This window comes from Zootoca vivipara, chromosome 1 (genome assembly GCF_965207765.1).
Source record: "Zootoca vivipara chromosome 1, rZooViv2.hap1.1, whole genome shotgun sequence".
NCBI classification, from domain to species: Eukaryota; Metazoa; Chordata; class Lepidosauria; order Squamata; family Lacertidae; genus Zootoca; species Zootoca vivipara.
In genome coordinates, this window is record NC_142582.1 from 57154258 (window position 1) to 57165947 (window position 11690).

The window sequence follows — 11690 nt, forward strand, 5'->3', positions numbered from 1 at the left end:
ACCAGTCACACTGATGTGTAATCAGAAGACATTTTGGCATGCAAGTGGCATATACAGTAATAAAATTAATGATCTCCATTCACCCTGGTGCACATTGGAATATTGTGACAGTACAATTGCTTGCTGACATGCTTCCACTAGGAAACTGCAGACCCAGTGCTTCAAAAGAAGAAAATATATGCAGAAGAAGGAATGGGTTGTTTGGTAGAACTCCACCCCTTGCTAACTGTTCTGTTCTGTTTATTTTCTCAGGTTTTGGCAGAACCCTGGAGACTTTCAACCAGTCAGACACCCCAACAGCATATTGATCTGAATAAGAACCCTGAAATGGAATCCAGTGGTGGAGGGTTTGGACCTGTAAGTTGAATGGTATCTGTCTTTAAGAGAGGCAAGCACCAGTGCCCTAATTACACTTCTGCCAGTTATACCTGCCGAGTATAGCAAAAACACTTTCAGTGTATTATCCTCAAACTGGCATGGCACACAGCATCCCAACCTGACGCAAAAAGTCAAAGGACCATGACATTGTAAACCTTTAGCTCTCATCTCTATGAGGAAAAGAGCTAGTGTAATGGTTAAGCAAATGAACTGTTAGCTGCGGAGTCCACAGTTTCAATTTTAGCTTATGAACCTTATGGTAAATTGTATGGCCTTAGGTAAATTGTCATTCTATTAAACCAAATGCCCCCACAGCCCAGTATTAGTATTAACTGAAATTTCTGAGAATGTATGTAAAACATACATTCAGGGCTTTTCTGTGGTGGCTCCGTGCTTGTGGAATGCTCTCCCCAGGGAGGCTCACCTGGTGCCTTGGTTACATATCTTTAGGCACCAGGCAAAAACATTCCTCTTCTCCTAAGCCTTTGGCTAATTAAACAATCTATGTCCTTTTAAACTGGGCAGGAAGGAGATTGTGTTTCTTTGTTTGTTACTGTGGTATGTATTTTTGTGTTTTTATATTGTAAACTGCCCTATGATCTTCGGATGATGGGCAATATAGAGGAAAGTAAATAAATAAATTTAAGGGAATGCTTAATGCTTATTTTGTTAAATGCGAAATGATTATATAAACAGAGCCCCAGAAAACACTTAGCAAACAAACAGTAGCAAATTCCCTTCATGTTGCCATGTTGGTCAAGGCAACCCTAGATGGTCAAGGCTCCCTAGATACATTAAATATTGTGGTCAAAGGAAATATACCTGGGGTGAGAAAGCAAGGTTTATACAGTTTGTTTAGAAACTTAGTTGATAATTCTTCTGAGTTTGGGCCATGAACTCTTGCATATATAAATCATTAAAACATAGAAGCTTGACATTTGCCACTTGAATGTTGTTGTTTTTAAATGGACATAGCGTCTTCAGAAAACCTTTGGTGGTAATACAGAATATGTGCCCAGGGTGTTCTAGAACCATCTTATCATTATGGGAAAGTACTCAGGTGAGTCTTGGGTTGGGGCACTCCCCCCTGCCCTCTTTTCTAGCACAGTCAAGGAAAAGATCTGAAGGTTTTATTTCAGCTTTAGATTAACTGCTGTTTAGCATCTCTTCTGAACCCAGACAAACTGCAACTATTCTTTCCTATGGATTGCCAAATCAAGCTAAGTTCAAACCATAATGAAATTGGCTTATTTTAATAAACAGTGGTTCATATTAACCACCATTTATGGTTCACATAACATGCTAAACTGTGGTTAATTGAACACAGAAGGGAAAGCTTCAGATCTGCTTGTGGCTGTGCCACAGGGGAGGAGGGGGAGCATGCAAGTCTAAGGCTCATCTAGGCTCATTCCTGTAACAATAAATCATAGTTGATCATTACATCTGAATAAAGTCTATTCTACTTTCTTAAGAGGATTTTAAAAGATAAATCATTAGAGGCTTTTGCATGAATGTATATTAACACACTCCAAATGCTTCTTTCACAGGTTGCTGATGATGGTTATGGTGTCTCATATATAATTGTGGGTGATAACCTTATCAATTTCCATGTATCCAGCAAATTTTCTTGCCCTGAAACAGTAAGTGTCTTACTAAAGTCCAGAGCATTCTGTACACTCGTTTAATAGGCCTATTAGAGAAACTTGTGTTTGGGATATTTTTAAATTTTTGTCTAGCAGAAGATTGAGTATAAAAGTTTAAAAAAAATAACCCAACAGATTTTTCAAAATATAAGCTACATGTTTTCTAGACTATATCTGTTATGGATACTATGGTTTTCTGTTCCCGATAAATATGCAGATATTTTGCTTGTACTGAGCAGTCATCATTCATAGTTCAAGCAGTATTGTACCATTTGCTGTCCTTTGTGATGTTATATTATTTTGTTGTATTTCCCCCCAAGCTTCAGAACTGGTCTGTCTTAGGAGACAGAATGTCTCAGGTTAGAAGATCCTTGAGTATGTCACAGGCTCACATACCATGACAGTTGTTCCATCTCTCCAACCTATTGTCCAAATTGATCCAATCAGTGCTATTACAAATATTTTTCCTTTGTTCATATATCCTCACATTATGTCCTTGACCTGTCTCCTTTGTTCATATATCCTCACATTATGTCCTTGACCTGTCTCCTTATTGGCACAGTTTCTTGCCCAACCATGTTGTTGGCTTGTCCCAGCTATCCTGGTGCAGAATGGATGTTGCTACTAACTGTAATCAGTTATGTTTACTAGAACTTCTGCATAGGTTATAATGCTTCATATGTTTAGTTACGTTTAGAGAAGCCTTTTCTCTGACAGTTGAATTGATGTTATCTCTTTAAACCTGATGCTGGTTTTTCAAATATGCTGTGTTCTTTATGTTGCCTTGTGTACAGTATCACAGGAAATCTGGATTCACTGCTGTTGGTCAAGGCACATTAATTTTCATTAGGCCTTCTTCACTTTATAGTTTGTGGGGACTTGTTGTTGTTGTTTAGTCGTTTAGTCGTGTCCGACTCTTCGTGACCCCATGGACCATAGCACGCCAGGCACTCCTGTCTTGCACTGCCTCCCGCAGTTTGGTCAAACTCATGTTCGTAGCTTCGAGAACGCTGTCCAACCATCTTGTCCTCTGTCGTCCCCTTCTCCTAGTGCCCTCAATCTTTCCCAGCACCAGGGTCTTTTCCAGGGAGTCTTCTCTTTTCATGAGGTGGCCAAAGTATTGGAGCCTCAGCTTCAGGATCTGTCCTTCCAGTGAGCACTCAGGGCTGATTTCCTTCAGAATGGATAGGTTTGATCTTCTTGCAGTCCATGGGACTCTCAAGAGTCTCCTCCAGCACCATAATTCAAAAGCATCAATTCTTCGGCGATCAGCCTTCTTTATGGTCCAGCTCTCACTTCCATACATCACTACTGGGAAAACCATAGCTTTAACTATACGGACCTTTGTAGGCAAGGTGATGTCTCTGCTTTTTAAGATGCTGTCTAGGTTTGTCATTGCTTTTCTCCCAAGAAGCAGGCGTCTTTTAATTTCGTGACTGCTGTCACCATCTGCAGTGATCAAGGAGCCCAAGAAAGTAAAATCTCTCACTGCCTCCATTTCTTCCCCTTCTATTTGCCAGGAGGTGATGGGACCAGTGGCCATGATCTTCGTTTTTTTGATGTTGAGCTTCAGACCATATTTTGCGCTCTCCTCTTTCACCCTCATTAAAAGGTTCTTTAATTCCTCCTCGCTTTCTGCCATCAAGGTTGTGTCATCTGCATATCTGAGGTTGTTGATATTTCTTCCGGCAATCTTAATTCCGGCTTGGGATTCATCTAGTCCAGCCTTTCGCATGATGAATTCTGCATATAAGTTAAATAAGCAGGGAGACAATATACAACCTTGTCGTACTCCTTTCCCAATTTTGAACCAATCAGTTGTTCCATATCCAGTTCTAACTGTAGCTTCTTGTCCCACATAGAGATTTCTCAGGAGACAGATGAGGTGATCAGGCACTCCCATTTCTTTAAGAACTTGCCATAGTTTGCTGTGGTCGACACAGTCAAAGGCTTTTGCATAGTCAATGAAGCAGAAGTAGACGTTTTTCTGGAACTCTCTAGCTTTCTCCATAATCCAGCGCATGTTTGCTATTTGGTCTCTGGTTCCTCTGCCCTTTCGAAATCCAGCTTGCACTTCTGGGAGTTCTCGATCCACATACTGCCTAAGCCTGCCTTGTAGAATTTTAAGCATAACCTTGCTAGCGTGTGAAATGAGCGCAATTGTGCGGTAGTTGGAGCATTCTTTGGCACTACCCTTCTTTGGAATTGGGATGTAGACTGATCTTCTCCAATCCTCTGGCCATTGCTGAGTTTTCCAAACTTGCTGGCATATTGCCAGCAAGTTTGTGGGGACTAGAGGTCCTTTAACTTTCTACACAAATGCAGCCCCATCCTTCCACAAATCAAACTATGCAACCTAGTCACAGTATGTTGCAAACAAAGAAAAAACATCAGATACAATAAACATTTTAATCTTTGTTCTTGACCATTTAACAATGAGGCTTCTGTCTAAGGAGCAACAAAAATTCTTCTAAACTACTGTGATGTTTTAGAGATACTGAATGAAAATGATGTGTGTTAACTGATACACTTGCTTGTGGATCAAGCTCTGAGCAGACTGATATTGTAAGACAAATACAGCAAAGAAGTAATAGCAAACAGTTAATGTCACCCCTCCTTCTTCTTCCCAAATCTGTGTCAACAGAAGTAAATCATTCACTTGAAAACCTGCACATATAAATCCCTCCTGTGTTTGTATGGTGTGAATTACTTGATATATTTACCTCTAGACTTTGTATTGTTAGTGGCAGGTTCTCATTTATAAGAAAAGAATTATTCCTTTTATGTATTGCATTAGATCTCCATAGTCCAATATTACTGTTAAGGTGAAACCAGTTTCCGGCATTTTTTTCTCTAGTAGGAAATTACATCTTTATCTAAGAAATTATTTTTTTAAACTCTTGGATGGTGCAATCCAGTGGATGTCACTTTGCTGAAAGGATCCATCAGCAGAACAGGAAGGGAGGGAATTTTTGGCAATTCCCCAACTCCCTCTAAGTCTGCTCTGGAGGGTTGGGAGGGCACCTGGAGCAGGTTTTTGGGATAAACAGAAGGCTGCTGGGGGGAGGGGGCAGGAATCACTCAAAATTGCCTCCCTCCCCATTCTACTGATAGAAACCATCCATAATCAGAGCAGCACACATTAGATTCTAACCGGAATATAAATATGAATTATCGTATGACTCACTCTGGTTTGTATCTATGTTATGTATGCACACACTATGAACTATATATTAATGAGAGTTCCATGTAACTAAATATGGATTTCCTACTCTGTTTATTGTTTAGAATTCCCATCGTTTCGGAAAGAACATCAAACAAGCATTGTGTGACATCCGTAACTTGTTCAGTCTTGGCAAAAATTCAACCAAGTGATTCTCTAACAGCAAGTCAACTAAACATCCTGTGTTGGCAGTGAGAACTCTTCTGATCAGTGGCTGAAAACAAGGCAGCTATGCAGCATCCATTCAGTTATATAAATAAGTATTATTGGAAGAAGTTCCAACATCTATTACTACAGTTGATCAGAAGTTTTCTTCTCCCCAAGATATGACTTTAGGTATTCTCTGTGTTATTAGAAGAGCTGCAAACTGGCCACAAGTTAAGATGTCTAGACCTGTCCTAATTTGGTGTACATTTGATCATTTCTTACTTTAAAATCTCTCTACCTGTATTCTATAAATGAATGGATGAAAATAGTGCATTCCAATCTCATGTCAACAAAAACCTGACTTGAAAAGTACCTGTAGCAAACCATCAATTGATATAACTGCTGGGTTTTTTTAAATCAGTAAGTGACAACTTTGGGCATTCATTTTAAATAAAGGCATTTCATTAAGATGAACATAAAATAATATTCTGGCAAACCTAATGTAATGCGCTAAGTGAAAAAAATGTTTTGTTGCTTGGAACTAAGCTTATATTGCCATAGGTCACTGATGAAATATTTGCTCTACCTTCAACTACGACAATTGAAAAAATATACATGCCCTAGTATTTTTCTGCGTTCTCATTTACGTTGTAAATGGGCCTGCTTTATATGTATTTCAGTACATCAAAAGCAGAGGTTCTAAATGCAGGACATTATTACACTGTGGGGTGTTTTGTATTAACTTGTAAATTGTCTGCTAGATATGGAAAGCAGAGCTGCTGAACTTGGAAATAGAGTTGCTGAATTCACAATACAATCATACCTTCGGTTGAGAATGTGATCTGTGCGGGAGGTACGTTCGCAACCTGCAGCATTTGTAGCCTGAAGTGCTGCGTCTGCGCACGCGCGTGGCGCAATTTGGCGCTTCTGTGCATGACATTATTTTGTGCTTCTGCGCGAGTGCCGAAACCCAGAAGTAACCCATTCAGGTACTTCTGGGTTCGGCGCAGTCCGCAACCTGAAAATGTGCAGCCCGCAACATTTGCAACCCGAGGTATGACTGTAACTTATCTACGTATATTTGGGTAAAAGTCAGCACATTTCTGTATGGTGTTGCTTATGAATGGCCCAACATGAAATTTCCTTTTGTTTTAACCTAATGAAAGCCCTTTCCTTTGAGACAGGAGTAATTTCTATGCTAGCTTTTTTTTAAAAGTTTCAATACACTGTAACTTTTTTTGTTTCAAATGGGAGATCACTTCAATATGAGTAAAAGCTGCCACATTTCATAACATTTCCCTATATTTCAGGAAAGTTAGCTATCAGATGCAAAATTTGTGGGACAATTCACAGTGCAAGCTAGAGTCAGCCTAGGTGGCACATTGTCGTTTGCCCTATGTGCAATCATGAAAAATGGAGAAACCTTCAATATACTTAGGTCATGGTTAAAATATGTGGTCCCAAACTCAAAGACTTAAAAATAAAAGGCATGGCAAATCATGAATAACATTACCAGAGAATTTGTAATGAGAGTTACAAGGAAAATGGTATGGGGGCTCATGGCTGGCACAAAGTACACTAAAAAGCCTAAAAATATTAACATTACAAAAATATAGCAGCAAAGTCCTCTTGTCAATCTTTAAATAAAACTAAGGGTTTAGTGCAGCAATTACATCTGCTTATATGAATTAGGCTATAAAAAAGATCATGCAACATGTTCAGAGATTTTAATATTCAATCCTGATGTTCCAGAACTTTTAACATTTAAAACAAATTGAGGTTGTGAGAAGGAGGTCTCTTCTGTCCTGAGATGAAGAATATTAATACAGTCATACCTCGGTTTGCGACCGCCTCCGTTTGCGACCGATCGGTTTGCGACCGATCGGTTTGCGACCGCCGCGGACCCGGAAGTGTTTACATCTGGGTTCCGTGGCGCGTGGATGCACAGAAGCGATCTGTAATATTCTTGGTTGTTCAACATGTCAGCTTGGGTATAAAATGAAGGTCAGATGGCAATGCTCTGTAAATAAATATTAAGAGTACAGAGCCCCCTACAGGAATGGGTGGAACATGTTACGTTTGATTAACTACAGTAAATAAACAAAATTTGGGTGGGTGGTAATGAATCCTAAAATGCAGCATGGTGTCTAATCAATGTACAGCAGCAAGTTAAGAGTCAGTGTTTTGGAGCTTTGTGCATATGCTTTATATTGTCCACTGACTAATATATTAATTTTAAGATAAATAATCTTTTTTATTAAGAGCTTACTTAGGTTTGACTCAGGTTTTAGATATTTCCAATGTAATCATAGTTAATGCATTATCAATGCAATTTTTGCATTCTTTAAGGGAATGTAATTGGCGGAGGACAACCTGTTTTTTATTGCAAGTGTTTGGAGGGTTAAGCTGTCGTGCATTTTTTATTTGACACCAAACAATTTCTAAAAAGACTTGGTTTGTATCCTCTCAGAATGTCAACTGCATGTAAATAATGTTCCATTGGTTGTAAATCTTTAAACGCACAGTAAGCATAGATTATCCTTAATAAAGAAATTAATATTCTGATGTATGTGTTTTTATTTCATAGATGTGGGAACACATTCATTTCTATCATAGTCTTATAAATTCCAAAGAACATTCATTTCAAAAGAATTGTCAAGGATTATATATGCTAGAAAAAAGAGTCTACTTAGATGTATTGATCTTATACTAATTTTTAAAAGTGCTTTTGATAATGAAAAATGTAACCATATGCATGGATAGTAATATGAGTAATTAATTATCTTTATATTTATGTATAACTAGAAGCTTTAAGACACTGAACCAGTTTCCATTTGTAATTTGAATGTAAAACTGGCATTGGTTAGTATGCACATTTTTATTTAATACTAGCTGGCCCTGCCATGCGTTGCGGTGGCTCAGTTTGTTAGATGCAGTCTCAGAGTCCCACTTCAGACTCCCCTCACCTTCGGAGTCCCCCTGTTTTTCGTGTGTTATGTTTACATAGGCGTATCCCTGTGTCTCCCCCCCCCACTCTCTTCTGACCCATTACCTATCCCTGTCCCTCCTCTCCCTATCCCTGTCCCTCCACCCCCATAAATAGCCTCATTGAGTGAAAGAGTTTCACTCAAAGCTCAAGCCTTACATCGCATCAAAAAATCCACACGGGATTTTTTGCGAGTGCGGAATGAGCTTTGCTTACAGCACAAACCTTACATCGCATCAAAGAATTCACACTGAGGAGAAGCCGTATAAATGTTCGGAGTGCGGAAGAAGCTTTGCTCAGAGTGCTAGCCTTACTTCAATTAAGAGAACTCGCACAGGGGAGAAACCATATAAATGCTTTGAGTGTGGGAAGAGCTTTACTCGGAGTTCACATGCATGAGCGAATCCATACAGGGGGAAAACCATATAAATGTGTGACATGTGGAAAGAGCTTTAGTAACCACACATAGCTTGTTAGCCATCGCAGAATCCATACAGGGGAGAAGCCATATAAGTGCTTTGAGTGTGGAAAGAGCTTCACTCACAGCTCAAGCCTTACATATCATCAAAGAATTCACACGGGGAGAAACCATATACCTGTTTTGAGTGTGGAAAGAGCTTCACAGCTCAAGCCTTACATATCATCAAAGAATTCACACAGGAAGAGAGAAGTAAATTAAAACGAACTGTGAAAACAACATCTGCGAAAAAGGGAAAGATGACAGAAGGAAGACAGAAGAAATAAGTTCAATATATAAAGTTGAATAGAAAGTGGACTTTTTTTTTCTTTTTTTTTCCATTGGAATTTTAAGTATATGTAAAGCCATGATAAATGTTAAAGGAATTAATATAGAAATGGAAAATACAATGAACATAGAAATGGAAAAACTTAATAAAAATTATTGCAAAAGAAAAAAGAAAAAGAATTCACACAGGGGAGAAACCATATATGTAAATGTTTGGAGTGTGGAAAGAGATTTGCACATGGATCTAGCCTTACTTCTCATAAAAGAACTCACATGGGATAAACCATATGTATATGCTTGGAATGGGGGGAAAGATTTGTTCATATTTCACAACTCATTTTGCATACGTGAATCAAGAGGAAAGAAATATTTAGATGCTTGTAATGAGGAAAGAACTTTAATTAGAGCACAGGTGTTGCTAAACTTCATGGAATTCATACAAGAATTCTCATGGGAGAAATCATACACCTGCTGTCACGAGGGTGCCGTCAACTGCTCACAGGGCTAGCTGCCTGGTGAAATCAGTGGTGTGGAGAGCTTATTTCATTTAAATCAACAAAAACAAACAGAAACATGGAATATACGTCCTCAAACCTGAGCTGTTGCCTAGAGTGCCTGTTCTTCCCCACAGCAATTACTTCCTGGCCTTCAGACCCTTCCTACTGTCTACAGCAGTGGCTAAGGGAATCCCTCTGTGTTTTGGGGCTTTCTGGACTGTGACACAAAGGGCACACCTGGTTGCAGGGGAAGGAGGGGACTGTACTATACTAGAGACATCATGTCACTTGGCTGCTGTGATATTTCTAACACAACAGACTCCTGTCTCTGTTCAGGCTGGAGCACCTGTGATCTTGCTCCTGTTGTTCCACTATTTCCCAGCTCCTTCCTTCCTTATGGTGTCTGTCTCGTCTCAAACCACCGCAATCCTAGGTCCATATTCCTTCCTCTTCCCCCTCTCTGAACCCTATTGGAGTGGTGGTCTCCACCACTCCTGCTCATCTCATCTTTGAAAACAGACAAAAGGATGGGCTAATATGGTCACACTCTTATCCAAGGAAGCATGTTGTGTGGGAAAAGCAGGGAAAGGCCTGAACATCATGTGCTGCTTGTGAACTCCTGCAAGTTTCTGGCTGCTGCTCTTGAATATGTGATGGTGCCCTTCCATGGACCTTGGGCCAGATCCTGCAAAGCAGCTATTGAAAGAGGGCCATGATTCATTGCTTTTGTTTTGTAGCAGTTGGGTAATTTGATTGTAGTTGGTAATGAGGCATTTCCTTTCTTTGCTCCAGGTGTGTCCCACCTTTTCCTTGTAACTTCTAGATGAATTAAAGCATCATCTTTGAGCATTATTATGGGGGTCATAGTAATACAATTTGTTACATGTATGTTCGTGTAATTACCTTTCAGTGGAAAGGTAGAATATCATCAGGTATGCATGCACATACACAAACACACATTCATACTCAGATATAATAAAATTCATTCTTCTAAACCTCTGGAGGAGGAAGCAATATGCCTTGAGTTAATTCCAACATATTGTTAGTTACAAGCAGAAGGGCAACTAATTCAGATTAACACCATCAGCTTCTGTCTCCCTATCTTTATAGAATGAGTAAGAATGCTATATTCTTAACATAGCTGCCAAGTTTTCCCTGTTCTCGCGAGGAAGCCTATTCAGCATAAGGGAAAATCCCTTTAAAAAAGGGATAACTTGGCAGCTATGATTCTTAACCATATTGGATCATTATTATTTTTTAAAAGGAAGGGGGGGGGATACCCATTAGTGTTTTTATTTTGGAAATCTTAACGCACTTCTTGTCATACAAACTCATCATCACATTCCTAAAAGCTCTAATGGAAATGGGATTTTTGGAGCAGGGCAGAATTAAAGCAATGAACAGCTTCATTTTAGGAAGAAAGTGAACAAAACATATAGAAAACATTGTGTGGATTGGAACCACCTAGAGTGGCTGGGGAAACCCAGTCAGATAGGAGGCATGTAAATAATAAAAAATAATAAAAAATTTACATGGGCGAGATTGGGAAAGAAGAGGCGGGAAGGTTGAGTTCCCTTCCCTTCAGCGCCCAGCGTGAATCCTCTCCGCTCAGAGACGCGAGCGGGCGGCGTGGCTTTTGCAGGCGCGCGGAGAAGCTCTGAGGGAGGGAGATCCGCCCCCCTCGGCGGGGCTGCTTAACAGGAAGCGGCTTTTCCCGCGCGCTGGCCCTCGCGGCCCCTTCTGGGCTTAAAACTCCCCGGCCAACGGCTCCTTGGCACCCCTTCGGCGAGCGCTGCTCATAATGCAGTACTGATGATGGAGGGGAAAAGGCGGGAATCTGCGGAGGGGGAAGGTGAGGCGGTGGGGTGGCTGGCCCGCTTCAGCCACCACGGTTTAAAAGAATGTCCGCCGCCCGCTCGAGGTGGCTGCGTGAGGGCTGCTGCTTCACCTTGTATGTTGTTGCCATCAAGTTCGTCCCAAGCCTGGGACACTGGTGTTTACAGTAAGCAGGCATGCCAAGGATGAACAACAAGCCCTTGTGAAATACCGTAGTTGTGTACCACACACGAGG

General features: G+C 40.3%; 1 protein-coding gene across 5 annotated transcripts in view; it reads left to right on the top strand.

Moving 5' to 3' along the window:
- Positions 1–7956, top strand: part of CPT1A (carnitine palmitoyltransferase 1A) — a 45893-nt gene extending 37937 nt beyond the window's left edge. For all 5 annotated transcript variants that reach the window (XM_035122602.3, XM_035122628.3, XM_088665540.1 and 2 more), the window contains exons 17-19: positions 253–357; positions 1926–2018; positions 5310–7956. In XM_035122602.3, the coding sequence (XP_034978493.1) occupies positions 253–357; positions 1926–2018; positions 5310–5396 (285 nt within the window). In that variant the 3' untranslated portion in view covers positions 5397–7956. The remainder of the gene's footprint in view (positions 1–252; positions 358–1925; positions 2019–5309) is intronic.
- The last annotated feature ends 3734 nt before the right edge of the window (positions 7957–11690 follow it).